Here is a 16,264-nt window from a genome sequence, read left to right as displayed (position 1 = left end):
TGATGTTTTTCCGTATTTGACCTGATTCTATTCTCTTGATACTTGTTTCTCCTTATATTTTGTTTCTCTATTGTTTCTTTCGTGTTTTTTTTTTAATTTTGCTAAAATAATACTTTTAGTTTGGTTTTTTTCCTCTTTTAGCTTCTTAACCATGGAAAGACAAAATATGCATTTGGCTAGGTAGGCTCAATATTATTAAGATGTACAATCCTTCAATGTTAGGAAACTATAGCAATTTAAAATTTAGAGGCTTTGCAGCTATTTTCAAAGCATCTAAATTCATAAATCATTGTGGTTGTTGTTGTTCAGTCACTAAGTCACATCCAACTCTTTGCAACCCCATGGACTCAGAACACCAGGCTTCCCTGTCCTTCACCATCTTCTGGAGTTTGCTCAAACCTATGATCCATGGAGTCAGTGATTCCATCCAACCATATCATCCTCTATCACCCCCTCTTCTCCTGCCCTCAATCTTTTCCAGCATCAGGATCTTTTCCAATGAGTTAGAAAACCATACATGATGTAATTAAATGGGGAAATGAGAAAATTTACTGTCCCGATCAAATATTCCAGTGCCCCTCTTCATAATTGTTTTAAAGACTCAATTTTATAACAATGAACACTGCTGGGTTTTGTTTTGTTTTTTTCTTTTTTGACAAGGTGGTTTTTTTATAAAAAATAAAGACATTAGATGGCCAAAACAATTTTGGAAAAGACAAAAAAGTAAAAGGTTTACACAACTTGGCTTTAAGACTTAAGGTAAAGTTTCAGTCAAGACAAAAGGGTATTGACCTAAATATAGAAATAGAGATCAACAGAATAGAAGAGAATCTAGAAATAAATCCACACACATATGATTGATTGATTTTTGATATGAACGAACATGGATCACTGGAGAAAGATAGTGATTTCAAGAAACGCTGCTGGAATTACTAAATATCCTTATAGTACTACTCATTCTCCTAATAAACCTCAGACCCCTCCTCATAACATATTTAAAATTAATATTATGTGAGTCATAAAACACTAGCAGTAAAGTTATAAAAATTCTAGAAGAAGCATAGAAGAAAATAGTTGTGACTGCATTAGATAATTTTCTTAGGCAAGGGAAAAAAAAACAAAACACTAGCCATTAGAAAAATAGTAAGTTGGACTTCATTAAAAATAAAACCTTTTATTCTTTAAAAGACATTCTCAGGAAACTATTCAGGAAACTAAAGTCAAATATTCAGTCAAATATTCAGAAGATATATGCCAAAGGAACTGGTACCCAGTAAACTCAATAATAAGAAATTTTAGAACTCAAGTAAAAAATGGGCAAAATTTTTAATGGACATGTCACCAAAAGTGGATACATTAATGGTCAATAATAACATGAACAGGTTTTCAATACCACCATTCATTAGATTAAAAGCATGAGATGTGACTATACACCATCTAGAATGGTTAAATTTAAAAACATGTAAATAGCAAGTGTTGAAGAAGACTTGAAGCATTTAGAACACTCATAAATTGCTGGTGGGAGTATAAAATGCTACAGTTACTTTAGAAGATAGTTTGTATTTTCTTGTACAGTTAAACATATATTTTCCATTAGGGCCAGCAATTTACCCAAAAGAAATGAAACACATGTCTATGCAGACAATTATATATGAGTGTTCTTAGCAACACCTAATAACAGCCCTAATGTGAACAAGAGTCCAAATGAATATCAAAATATATACGAATAAAACAATTGTGGTATGTTCCTACAATAGATCACTCCTTAGCAAATAACTGGGAATGCATTCCTTATATACCAAATAAATGGATGAATATTGCACAGACACTGAACTGAGGTGTTGGAAACAGTCTATTCTCTACCTTGATTGCAGGGGTGGTTACATGGGTGGATACAGTTACCATAATTCCACAACCTGTTCACTTTAAAAGTGTGAAAATTTCAAATATAAACTACACCTCAGATTTAGAAAGCTGATTTTGTAAAATGACCAGAAGCCACTCATCAGAAAAAATTTTTTTCAAGTCTAAGTTGAGTTCTGTTCTAGAGCTCTAAGAGGAGAATTTGTCAATGGTAAAATTCATAGTATAATATAGGAATATTCACATTCCCAAAATACATTTTTAATATTATTTTCTTTAATATATCCCCAACAGTTCCCATTTAGAAACAACAAAATTCCTCCCTCTCCAAAATAAAAACCTTTGCATGAACTGCTTTTAAGATGCACTTACTCTTCCTTCATGTATTTCTATGAGGAAACGTTTTGGATTCTCCACGTTCAGTTTTCCAAATCAGGATTATTAAAACTAAACCTGAAACAGTCTAGATTTTAATATAATTCTGTATTTAATCTCTTCACCCAAACTAGAACTGTAAGAGCTTAACAACTTCTCTGAAAGACTTCTAGTGACAAACGGGAATCAACAACCAGTGGTCCTTACAAAATGAAAATTGAGTCACCATAATTAGTAAGAATAAACAATATGGCTTTCAAATCTTGAGCAAGTTTTTAAGGAGACTATTCCCATTTCTATTTCATGAGAAGGTCAAATGTCATCAGAAAATTAGTAGGGCATAAAATTATTTTTAGCATAAACACAATCATGATTTAAAATTTCCTTTCTTTCTACACCTTCCACTATGGGGATACAATCTTAAGTGTTTTGGGTATTGGAATCATTTGGCTCCTTTCCTGAGGGGATAGAGTGTTTGGGGCATTATCATTGCTCTGATAAATTAGGAAAAGGGTCCTATAAAATGTAGCACTTGAACAAGCATCATATAACAGCTTCTTGAAGACCAGCACTTCTCAGACATGAAGTACCAGGTAATGCAAAGGAATACATTTTTTTAACTTAAATAATTTAATGATTTAAGTTAACTGTTAATGCATTTGTAAGTGAATTATTTTACAAGACATGAATCACTTTCTAAACAGGAAAGTAAGGATTTGGGGACTTCCGTAGTGGTCCAGTGTTTAAAAACCTGTCTTGCAATGCAGGCAATACGGGTTTGATCCCTGGTGGGAGAATTAAGATCCCACATGCTGCAGGGCAACTAAACCCACACACTGTAAGTACTGAGTCCACAAGCAGCAACTAGAGAGTCCCTGCCATGCAACAGAAGATCCCACGTGATGCAACTAAGATGCAACACAGCAAACAAATATATTTCTAAAAAAGAAAATAAAGATTGGCACTTACAAAGAAATGGAGACAGAATATGCTGGCAATTACTAACATATTGTATGTATTTATTTTTTTTAAGGACTTTGAAAACTGGAGTGACATCCTGAGCCACAGAGGGTGACAGGTTTCCAGGTATCAAATCAAAGAATCATGAGCAGTGCGTCTCCTTCTGCTGCAGTTGTGCAGCTCTGCTACGAGCACCTGAACGGATCCTGTGTGAAAACCCCCTACTCACCAGGTCCCCACCTCATTCTGTACACAGTGTTCATCTTTGGAGCTGTGCGGACTGTATTTGGAAACCTCTTGGTAATGATTTCCATTCTGCACTTCAAGCAGCTGCATTCTCCAGCCAATTTGTTGATCACCTCCCTGGCCTGTGCAGACTTCTTGGTGGGAGTGACTGTGATGCCCTTCAGCACAGTGAGGTCCATGGAGAGCTGCTGGTACTTTGGGCAGCGTTACTGTCAACTCCACTCTTGTTTTGAAGGCTCATTCTGTTACGCTTCCATCTACCACTTGTGCTTTATCTCTCTGGACAGGTACATTGCCGTCACTGACCCCCTGGTTTATCCAACAAAGTTCACTGTGTCTATTTCTGCCATGTGTATTGTCTTCTCTTGGCTCTTTCCCATTATTTATACTTTTTCCCTTCTTGGCACAGGAGTGAATGCAGCTGGACTGGAGGATCTAGTAAGTGCTCTCACCTGTGTGGGAGGTTGTCAAATTGCAGTGAATCAGAGTTGGGTATTGGTGAATTTTCTATTATTTTTCATCCCCACCCTTGCGATGATAGTTCTTTACTCCAAAATTTCCTCATTGCTAAACAACAGGCTAGAAAATTGGAGAGTCTGAGCAATAAGCCTGGGCGATGCTCAGAAAGCTACCAAGACAGAGTGGCCAAAAGGGAGAGAAAGGCAGCAAGAACACTGGGCGTGGCAGTGCTAGCGTTTCTGGTCTCCTGGCTGCCTTACTTCCTGGATTCCATCATTGATGCCTTCCTAGGTTTCATCACTCCCACATATGTTTATGAAATACTGGTTTGGATTGCTTATTATAACTCAGCTATGAACCCCTTGATTTATGCTTTCTTTTATCCTTGGTTTCGAAAAGCCATCAAACTCATTGTCACAGGCAAAGTCTTGAGAGAGAATTCCTCAACAATACATTTGTTTTCTGAGTAGGTTCTGGTCTTAGTTTGGGAAAACTGAAAATAGACTCACATTAGACAGATAATGAGGAGAAAAAGTTGATTGTAAAAGTGCAATTTTTGTTATGTAAAATAACTTAACTGTAGTTCAACCCTGACCCAAATGCTTAAATTTAAGTTCATAATTCTTTGGTAAATATAACATCAAAACCTATTTGTAATGGGGACAGCACAGCTTTGGAGCCAGAAATGCCTGGATGGCAATTTTCATTCTGCTGTTGAACACTTGGGTGATCTTAGGTGATCTTGGGTGGCTTGGCTCTTTCTGAAATTCATGGTATTTCTCTGGAGAATAACCTCTCCGTTGTAGTAGTCATGACCAAATTTAGGAGAATACAAGTGAAGGACCTAATATACATTTGTTAATATAAATCCTTCTTTCAATTACCTTGTATTAGTTCAATCTCTGCCTAAATCTTCTGTTTCTTCCTTTGTATAGTTTTTCTATTAAAATGTAAATACAACCACTTAGTGATGGGGCGCCTCCTTGCTCGGGGAGGGCAAAGCAGTGTGTTTGCACTGTTCGGTGTTGAGATTTGTGATTCCCACACTGTGGTTTCAGATCAGGGAATACAAATCAAGTGATCACTCTGTTAACTATAACATCAACTCAGTTGTGCACAATGGGAAAGATAATTTGCATCATAGCATTTATTTATTCAGTGAGCTTCTTCCTTATTATTAAGTCTGCTCATAAAATTATATTAGAGTTTAGAGCCAGTTAGCAGATGTTTAAAGCAGGGTTTTAAGACTGTCATTCATTATGTTATTTTATTTTTGGATTAATTTATTCCATATTCATTTAGTTGTACAGTGTTCTAAAAGTAATTTACAGTGGATTTTGAGGATACACTTGAAAGCATAGCTTAAAAGTGTGCTCAAAAGAAGAAAGAAAACTGAAGTGAAGGGCATAGAATGAAGCCAAGACAGAGGCTGTGAAAGGCATTTTCTTATGTCCCACAAACTCAGTTCTAAGGCAAAAAAAAAAAAAGAAATGAATTAGTTCTGCAATTAACAGTGGATAAATCAAGCCAATTATTTCAGAGAATTATTCTTGATACTAAGACTGGAGGGTTCTGTGTGTCAATTAGACATCAAGACTTTAAAATCAGATTATGATATCTTTGGGGCAGGAGAGAATATACATCAAAGTATTCTTGCTCTATTTTAAAAATTTCTAGCTTGATGTAAATCAACATTACCTATTAGCACATTATTTCTGACTACCATTACACAAATACTTTGAATTGGTAAACATTTCTAGAAATAGTGTATTATTCCTAATTATACTGTTTCTGGAGAAGGAGATGGCAACCCACTCCAGTATTCTTGCCTAGGAAATACCATGGACAGAGGACCCTGGCGGGCTCCTTGGGGTCACAAAGGGTTGGACACGACTTAGTGACTGAGCATACCATTTCTATCTGATTTTACAGATAATTAAAGGCACCCTAGCCTGCATGGTATCAGTTTATACACAATTTTTCAGTTCTAACACAGTGTAATGAATTTATTTTGATTTCTGTGGTTTCAATATAGTAATTTTCCTATATAATCTTGTTTTGCAAGCTACTGATGGAATGCAGTTTATGTTTCAAGGCAGGAGAAGAAAATTTAAGCGTAACATACTCTCTGCCCGTTTTGTTGTTCAGTCACATTGGCAGGCAGATTCTTTACCACTGAGCCATCTGGGAAGTCCATTTTATATATAGAAATTGTGTGTATGTCAATCTCAGTTTATCCCTCCACCACTTATATCCTGGTATTAAAAGTTGTTTTCTGTGTCTGTAACTTTATAAAATACCACTTTTACTATTAAAAAGACTAATGTGTCAGGATGGTGGTTCTTAGAAACATGGGGTTCAGAAATAATAAAGATGGTGAAAAATTCAAGGAACCCCCAGATAATTTCTGAGTGTTAACCCTGCCAACCAAGGACATCGCAAAAAGCCACAACAGCAGCAAGGACAATCATATATACTTTGCAATAATTTCATAAAAGAAAAGTGTGCTTTACTTTGAGAGGAATCTAGCTCCTCACTTTATGGAGATCTAGGGGTCTGTCCAGGTTTTACACAGAAGAAGCTTCAGGTCTCCCACCCCATCCTGCTTCTGACCACGGCCAGACTTCTCTCTCTCCCTCTTTCCCTCTTTCTATTCTTTTGGTGTAATATTTCTTTCTCATTAAGTTTCTCTATGCTAAAAAAAGGTCTGAAATCTCCAACTATAGTTTCACTCATTTCCTATTTTCTTTCTCTGAGTATATATTCTACTTGCTGTTGTTGTTTTTAGTTGTAAGTTGTGTCCGACATTTTTACAACCGCATGCACTATAGCCCACCAGGCTCCTCTGTCTAAGGGATTTCTCAGGTAAGAACACTGGAGTGGGTTGCCAATTCTTTCTCCAGGGGATCTTCCTATCCCAGAGATAGAACCCGCATCTCCTGCATTAGCAGGCAGATTCTTTTCCACTGAGCCACCAAGGAAGCCCATATATTACATTAAAAGTCTATAATATTGCAGCAGCATTTTGGGTTTACTCTGTTGGTAGGAACTTTACTGTCTCCACCTGCCTGTCTAGGTGGTCACTACTCTCTCACACAATACTGTCTTTCACCTTTGTAATACTTCTCACAATTTTTATTCATACATCCATTTATCTGCTTACTTGTTGAAGGTTTATCCTCCTTTTAAGACAGAAAGTGTCATAAAGAAAGGGGTCATATTTGTTTTGTTCATTTCTTTGTACCCAGCTCTTGGCACTCAGTAAATATGCCTTGGATTAAAGAATTAATTATTGAATAAATTTAAAATAATTGAGGGAGATAAAGTTATTTCTGGACCCCAAATGACAAATGATACTTGTAATACTTGTGATCATATGATACTTTTTTTTTTGCCTAGAATCATGGTTCTAAGTAAGGCAGATCCACTGATATATTGGGTTCAGACAGTAAAGAATCCATCTGCAATGAGGAAGAACTGGGTTCAATCCCAGGGTTGGGAAGATCCCCTGGAGAAGGAAACGGCTACCCACTCCAGTATTCTGGCCTGGAGAATTCCATGGATAGAGGAGCCTGGCATGGACAGAGGTGTCCATGGTGTTGCCAAGAGTCAGACACGACTGTGCTCATTTCACTCATTCCCTCTCTGATACATTTGCCCCTCAGAGGACACTTCTCAGTGTCTGGAGATATTTTTGGCTTTCACAATTAAGGGGATTTTACTGGCATCTAGTAACAGGGATGCTGCTAGATGTCCTTCGATGTACAGGACAGATCCCACATCAAAACTTATCAGAACTCAAATGTCAATAGTGCTGAAGCTGAGAAAGCCTGCTGCTGCTGCTGCTGCTGCTGCTAAGTCACTTCAGTCGTGGCTGACTCTGTGCGACCCCAGAGACAGCAGCCCACCAGGCTCCGCTGTCCTTGGCATTTTCCAAGTAAGAGAACTGGAGTGGGTTGCCATTGCCTTCTCCAATGCATGAAGGTTAAAAGTGAAAGTGAAGTCACTCAGTCATGTCCGACTCTTTGCGTCCCCATGGACTACAGCCTACCAGGCTCCTCCGTCCATGGTATTTCCAGGCAAGAGTACTGGAGTGGGTTGCCATTGCCTTCTCCATGAGAAAGCCTAGCCTACACCCTTGTCAATTTAAGTAGTTGATTATTTTACAAAATCAAACTCTCAGAATACATTAGGAAGAATCTTAGAGATCATTAAGAATATTTTGTGTGTGTGTGTGATTAGGAGTCAGATGGCCAGATGAATTAATAATAATTTCTATGGCACAATTCAAAAGAACAAGTCCAGATATATATTCAAAATCAGTGGCCCTACAGTCCAGATATATCTTCAAAATCAGTGGCTCCTCTGTCCATGGAATTCTCCAGGCCAGAATACTGGAGTGGGTAGCCATTTCCTTCTCCAGGGGATCTTCCCAACCCTGGGACTGAACCCAGGTCTCCCACATTGCGTATGGATTCTTTACTGTCTGAACCCAATATATCAGTGGATCTGCCTTACTTAGAACCATGATTCTAGGGGAAAAAAAAAGTATCATATGATCGAGTCTGGAATCCTGCTTGAAGAAGGCTGGATAATACTTTCTTTTGCTCTGCTCTGTCCCGACATTCCAAGGGTGGGAAATTACCAAGAAATGTATTGCTATGTTTCCGTTTTCTGTTCATTATTCCTTAGTTGACATTTTTTAGCACAAGGGACAGAAATCACTTGGATTCACAAACGAATGTGAATCATTCGGAGGGTTCATGGGTGGACTTCTCACGTGGATGAGGAGACATTACAGATCCACTTCCGATGATGTCTTGAGAAGAGAACACATCTTTTCTCTAAGAGCACTGACAGTCGTAGTAGTTCAGAAATGTGGACATGTCTAAGTACCCTGGTGTGTTTTTTAATGTTTTCCTGAAATGTAATTCATCCAAGTCAAGTTGCTCACGCTGTATGCTACCTTTTCTGTTTGTTAGTAGCCAGTGCACAGGCAAAAATTAATCCTTATTGGGAGAGCAAGGCTAAGTCGACTCGCAGTGCCTGTACCTTATGATACCTCTGTAACAAAAATCCAATAAGGTGCTCACAGCAGGACTAAAAATAGGGGAAAAGTCCCAAGGGTGAGAAGAAAAAAAATCTTGAGTTCAAGAAACATAATGACCTAATTAAAACAGTTGTTTGTACAATAGCTTTCTTAATACTCACTACTGAAAATAAACTTCTAAGTTCACACCTTGCACTACAGGGACTCCAGCTAGGGATTTTCCTATTGATGGCATTTATATATCTGGAAGGGCTGTATGCTTTAGGCGGTAAGGCAGATAAACCTAACAGGAGGTAATGTTATAATTACTTCCCATATCAGTGCCTGTTGCAAAGAGGAACTCTGAAGGTAAAAAATTTTTAAAGATATTTAGGACCAAAAGGGAATTTCATCAAATTCAAGGATCTAAGCTTTAGTTAGTTGAAATTCATTCCCAGTGACTTTGTCCAATGTAAATTTTTTGCATTTTATTCTGTTACTGAACTTATTTAAGATTTATGATAAAAAAGGAAAATTGAAAAAACAATACTACTAATGTCTGATAATAATCCTACTGTATGTATGATTTCCTCCAGAAGCATTGAAAGTCCGTGGAAATCAAGGACAGAATTCTCTGAATGTAAAGGACAGATCATGAGCAGCAACTCATCCCCCACTGCAGCTGTGCAGCTCTGCTATGAGCACCTGAATGGATCCTGTGTGAAAACCCCCTTCTTGCCCACATCCCAGGTGATTCTGTACACGGTGTATGGCTTTGGGGCTGTCCTGGCCGTGTTAGGAAACCTCCTGGTGATGACTGCCATCCTTCATTTCAAGCAGCTGCACTCACCAACCAATTTTCTCATCGCCTCTCTGGCCTGTACAGACTTTCTAGTAGGAGTGACTGTGATGCCCTTCAGCATGGTCAGGTCTGTGGAGAGCTGCTGGTACTTTGGGCAAAGTTTCTGTGCTTTGCACACATGCTGTGATGTGGCATTTTGTTACTCCTCTCTCTACCACCTGTCCTTCATCTCCATCGACAGGTACATTGCTGTTACTGACCCTCTGGTCTATCCCACCAAGTTCACAGTGTCTGTGTCATGCATATGCATCAGCATCTCCTGGATCCTACCCATTACTTACAGTGGTGCCGTGTTCTACACAGGTGCCAATGAGAATGGGCTAGAGGAATTGTCTAGTGCCCTCAACTGTGTAGGAGGCTGTCAGATAGTTATAAATCAAAACTGGGTGTTGGTACATTTTCTATCCTTCTTTATACCTACCTTTGTTATGCTAATTCTCTATTGTAATATTTTCCTAGTGGCCAGACAACAGGCTAAAAAGATTGAAAATATCAGTAGTAAAAGAGAGTCATCATCAGACAGTTATAAATCCAGAGTAGCCAAGAGAGAGAGGAAAGCAGCTAAAACCCTGGGTATCACAGTCATAGCATTTATGATTTCGTGGTTACCATACAGTATTGACTCATTAATTGATGCCTTTATGGGCTTCATAACCCCGGCCTATATTTATGAGATTTGCTGTTGGTGTACTTATTATAACTCAGCCATGAACCCCTTGATCTATGCTTTATTTTACCCTTGGTTTAGGAAAGCCATCAAAGTCATTGTGAGTGGTGGGGTTTTCAAGAATGGTTCTGCAAGCATGAATTTATTCTCTGAACAAATGTAAGCCATTGGGTTGAGGAAGTTGAAGGTATCTTCACATTTTAAAAATGAATGAATTTTAAAAAATCAAGTAAGATTGTTACTACAGAGAAAACAAATTGCTTTTCCAGTTTAATTGGATAAATCAATGTCTCAGTCTATTAGGATGTGCATTTCCCTTTTGCTTCTTCAAAATTATTTATTTGACTAATAAATGTTAAGCCCATTATTGTTAACTGCTGTAGAACGCACCATTTCCTGTTCCCTGCAGTCATTCCCCACCTTTTCTCTCTTATTCCATTGACTCTTCCCTTTGTAACCTGTAAACAGGTCTGTTGCTTTTTATTTTCTTTCTTTTTTTCCTTACAAACTGATCTACTCTTTCCCAATTTATCAAAAATTTCTCTGTGATTAACTTTCTCCAGTTTGCTGCTTTTCTTGCTTTGATTATTTTCCCAGGGAATTTTTTTGGGGATGCAGTTAAAAGTATTATGTTTAAGTCTGCATGGTGTCTGTGTCAGGAATTGGCTTCAGCATCTTCTCCATCCTGCCCCTGGCCTACAGTGGTGCCAAGCTGTACACAGATGTCAGAGATGATGGGATGGAGGGATTAGTAAGTGCTCTCTGCATAATAAGTGATTTTCAACCTATTTAAATCAGTTTTGGATATTGATAGGATTTCTATTATTTTTCACACCTGGCTTTGTTAAGATCCTACTGTACAGAAATATTGTTCTTATGGTTAGAAAGCAGACTAAAAAGATGGAAAATATTACTAGAAAATAAATTTGTTACCAGGGACTCGCAAGATCAGAGTGGCTAAGAGACAGAGAAAAGCAGTTAAAACCCTGGGCTTCACAATGTAGCACTTTTGGTCTCATGATTACTCGATGTATCTGATTCATTCATTCATTGATTCTTCTTTAAGTTTTATCACACTTCATATGCTTATGAGATACTTTGTTGGTTCAGTTATTGCAAATTGCCCTAAATCATTTGATTTATGCTTCATTTACCATCGGTTTGGGAGAGCAATAAACCCTATTAAACTGGCAATATTAAAAGACAGTTTATGAATTATAAAACTAACTTCTAAAGCCTAAATTTCGTATCAATGATTTGAAAAATTTTAAGTTGATTTGGTGATATATTGGAAATTTCTGTAGTGATTATTGCATGAAATATAGACTTGACAAAGATCATTCAGTTGAGGAGGAGACATGGTACCTCAACTTTGGCAGCTTCACTTTTAAACGTTTACGTATTTTGAAAAGTGAGCATCCTTTGAGCATTTGATAGAACCCTGTTATCTAGTAGTGGTCCACACAGTGGCCGTAATTTCTAGTTTCCTCAAATCTTTACACCAGCCTGCTCTGTCAGTTGTTATTTTCTTCTTTCAAGCCTGTTGCTGTTTTACCTTTCCTACCACCTAACTTTTTTTCATTTTCACATTTCTTCCTTCTCTGTTCCCTGTTAATGTCAGGTTGTTCTGTGGACTCCGTTCGCATTTATTTTGAGCAAATTGATTCTTGAGGTCCAGTCTTCTAGAGCTCCTAAAGGTCTCTGAGACGTATCCATCAGCCATTTCAGACTCAGGATGAGATTCATGTTTTATTTTTTTAGGAGACATTTTGTAAATGTAGGAATAACTGTTAGCCAAATGGAAGCCCAGTTTCTATCATAGTTGCATCCCTTTATGTAACTGTTTTCTCATTTCATGAAGTTTGTTGTTTTACCTTCCAGCTGATGATGGAGAGCAATTGTTGGTTATTTTTCCTTCTACAGGTACTATTTGGAGCTTATATACTGTTTATGATAAAAAAAAATACCAGTATTATATATGTTATTGGAAAAATGTGTAATTTAGAAATGTTGTTGTATAAAACTTTTTGAAAGATTCTTAAGGATCTTGCTTCATGTATTTCACAAAATCAAAACTGATTTCTTCCCGATGTTAAAAAACCAGAAGAAAACATATATATTTTTTTAACTTTATTGGTGGAATCATGACAGAAAATCCATATGGATTCAGGCACTTAATTTTTAAACTTCAAAGAAAAACAACACCATGTTAAGGAAAACAGACAAACTTAGAAAAACTATTGGTAGCATGTAGGATGAAGAATTAGTAGATTTTAAAATGTAAAAGCAATTTACACAATAGAAAGACAGAGACAAATGTCCCACTAAACAAATAAACAGGAAATTTTACAGAGATATGGTAATAAATACATTAAAATGTCCAATGTACAAATAATTTTAAAAGTTAGTTAAAATGTAATAAAGTTTCATATCTCAAATTGGAAGGACAGCATTGAAAGGATCATTAATATCAGATTAATTAGATTCTGAGAAGTTGAGCACACTGCTGAGAGTTGGGCATGTTCATATAGGAAAAACACAATTTAATATCTCTTGTCTTAGAGGAAAATGAAGACATTTATATAAAATTTCAAATCACATATCACTTGACTCTGTAGTTCCATTTCTGCCAAGCAAGCCTAAGAAGATAGAGTCAGGCAAGGAAGGAAACATGACAAGGACATTCATTGTATATCTCTCAATTATAGATGGAAATAAACTAGGATTGATATGGTGTAAATTAAATCAATTATGTTCTACTTTTGAAATGGAACATTATAAAACCATTTAAAAGAACAAATGCCTTGTAACAGTTAACAAGGTAAGACAACCACAATATATTTTTTTCACTAAAATCAAAAGAAAACAGAAGCAAAAAAATCTGACCTAGATTGTAAAACAATATATGGACTAGGTCCCCATATTACACTTTTACAAAATGTAATTTTATGTATAAAAGACTGTGTCTGTGTTTGGGGAGGGGGACTTACTTTGTAATTTAGCTTTACCATTTTAATGTTTGTGATTGAAATACATAGGTTAAAATTGATATTAATAATACCACCTTTATTTTTATCTAAGCATCATTAGCTTTATCTGTGTGCTTGCTTGTTTTATTTGGCAGGGGAAGAATATCTTTTGAGAATATATCTTTGGTATATTTTTGTCTTATCTAATGAAACTATGACATAGGTACATTAGTATATTTTAGAAACTGCACCTTATATAGATAAATATCTAAGGAATTATATCTTAATATTTGTAAGTATTTTTATGGTTTTCTTTCAGCAGATCTTTAACATGCTCCAACTCTTCTGGTCTATATTAATTATGCGCTGTCTTTAGGAGCGATGGAAGGTATCAAGAGTCATGGTTAAACGTTCCACTTGTGCTTTATTTCTACTCTTCATGTCATTTCTTGAAAAGTGATAAACAGTAGATGTGTTGAGTAGACGCACATATTCTAAGAAGAGACTTCACCTCCCAGCGAGGCTGGAAGGAGCATTTCCCCTCTAGAAGGGGAATGTTGCCCGGTCTGCCCCTTGTTGTTAGTCACGAAGTCTTGTCTTTTCTTTTGTGACCCCGTGGACAGAGGAGCATGGCGGGCTAGAGTACCTGGGATTTCCCAGGCAAGAATACTGGCGTGGGTTACCATTTCCTTCTCCAAGGAATCTTCCTGACCCAGGGATCAACCCGCATCCCTTGCATTGGCAGGCGAATTCTTTGGTAAAGTGTCTGCCTGCAATGCGGGAGACCCGGGTTCGATCCCTGGGTCAGGAAGATCCCCTGGAGAAGGAAATGGCAACCCACTCCAGTACTCTTGCCTGGAAAATTCCATGGACAGAGCCACCAGGAAAGATTATAAGTCTGTCCCTTAGGTCAGGAAAATGCATTCCTCAGAAGACAGACCTCAAAGAACACCCACAGATACTAATGTGAGACCAAGCTCTCTGAAGACGGATGACACTGTGGGGATAAGGTCACAATCCCTATACTTACTGAGGTATTATTCTTGTATCTGGTGCAATGTGAGACTCTAAGTAGATTTAAGAGTACTGCAGAAAAATAAATCCTATCTAGCATCCCTGAGCAGGTGAAACGAAGATTTGTATCTGTTACCACAGGTATTTCATGTCCTCTCCCCTCCTAACCTCTGACCTCCACAGAAATCCAAACAACTTGGCAAAATGAGGGGGGTGGGGTCAGGTTGTGCACAGGTCTCCTTGAGCTCATGCCGCTCCCCACACTGCGCCTGCGCTACAGCTGCTCTCAGCCCTGCGAGTGCGTCCAACCCCCATCTCGGAGCCTCAAAACACACTGCCCTCTTGCGCTGGGAAACCCTTCTCTGTTTTTACCTTAAATATCTCCTTGACCCTCTCAACCTATCTTTATAGTTACCTGCTTGGTAACTTTGCCTGTGGATATGGTTCCCTTGCTTCATTGCGGTGACCTCCACTGCACTCTGTGTATCCGAGCCGTCACCACATTGAGTTGTCATTACTTGTTCACAGGTTGGCCTCTCACGTGGAGTTAGAGAAGTAAGATAAAATATGATGGATAAGCTTTGATTTATTCCAACATCTTTTAAGTCGATAGACAATCCACCAGGAGGAAAGAAAGATTTGGAGCAAACTGGAACACTCATAGGTTGCTGGTGGGAGTATAAAATGGTCCAGTTACTTTAGAAGAAAGTGTATACTTTCTTGCAGAGTTAAACCTACACTTCCCAATATGACAACCCCAAGCTGAACAGTCTGAATATTTATTAACTGATCAGACATGACTGAGCAACTGGACAACAACAAAATATGGATAAAATAATTGTGGTATATTCAGACAATGGAATTACATTTAGCAACGATAAGGAATGACCTGAAAATGTACTCAGACATGGATGAAACTCACAGACATTGACCTGAGTGAAATAAGCCAGACATCAAAGAGGACAAACATTGTGACGCTTTTCATAAAAGATTTTTAGGCCTTGAAAATTAATCTCTAGCCATAGAATGGAGATCAGCGTTTTCCCTAGGAAATGTGGGGTGAGATTAACTATAAAAGGGCCTGAGGAGAATTGCCAGGGTGTTGCTTTCTACCTTGGTTGTGGTGCTGAATATAAGGGTGGATACATTTATCATGTCATCAGTCCGTGTGTGCTGAAAATGTAAACTTTTCAAATTTATTTTATGCCTCAATATGAAAAAAATGATTTTTAAACATAGAAGTCATTCCTCAGAAAACACTTTTTAAATACCGCTGGGCATACACACCAAGGAAACCAGAACTGAAAGAAACACGTGTACCCCAATGTTCATCGCAGCACTGTTTATAATAGCCAGGACATGGAAGCAACCTAGATGCCCATCAGCAGATGAATGGATAAGAAAGCTGTGGTACATATACACAATGGAGTATTACTCAGCCATTAAAAGAATACATTTGAATCAGTTCTAATGAGGTGGATGAAACTGGAGCCTATTATACAGAGTGAAGTAAGCCAGAAAGAAAAACACCAATACAGTATACTAACGCATATATATGGAATTTAGAAAGATGGTAACAATAACCCGGTGTACGAGACAGCAAAAGAGACACTGATGTATAGAACAGTCTTATGGACTCTGTGGGAGAGGGAGAGGGTGGGAAGATTTGGGGGAATGGCACAGAAACATGTATAATATCATATAAGAAACAAATCACCAGTCCAGGTTCAATACAAGATGCTTGGGGCTGGTGAACTGGGATGACTTGGAAGGATGGTACAGGGAGCGAGGTGGGAGGGGGGTTCAGGATGGGGAACATG

General features: G+C 37.8%; 1 protein-coding gene and 1 pseudogene across 1 annotated transcript; both read left to right on the top strand.

The window, feature by feature from the left end:
- The first annotated feature begins 3,342 nt into the window (after positions 1-3,342).
- On the top strand, positions 3,343-4,373 carry LOC147366142 (trace amine-associated receptor 7a-like; annotated as a pseudogene).
- Positions 4,374-9,460: 5,087 nt separating this feature from the next.
- LOC147366141 (trace amine-associated receptor 6-like) lies at positions 9,461-10,624 on the top strand. The gene has a single exon (XM_086316156.1). It carries the CDS (start codon positions 9,488-9,490, stop codon positions 10,622-10,624), a length of 1,137 nt encoding a protein of 378 aa, XP_086172282.1. The 5' UTR covers positions 9,461-9,487.
- The last annotated feature ends 5,640 nt before the right edge of the window (positions 10,625-16,264 follow it).

The sequence above is a fragment of the Bos grunniens genome, chromosome 9 (assembly GCF_055505025.1).
Source record: "Bos grunniens cultivar Pamir isolate PY7600 chromosome 9, Bosgru_T2T1.0, whole genome shotgun sequence".
Classification (NCBI taxonomy): domain Eukaryota; kingdom Metazoa; phylum Chordata; class Mammalia; order Artiodactyla; family Bovidae; genus Bos; species Bos grunniens.
This window is presented reverse-complemented; position numbering and strand designations above follow the sequence as displayed.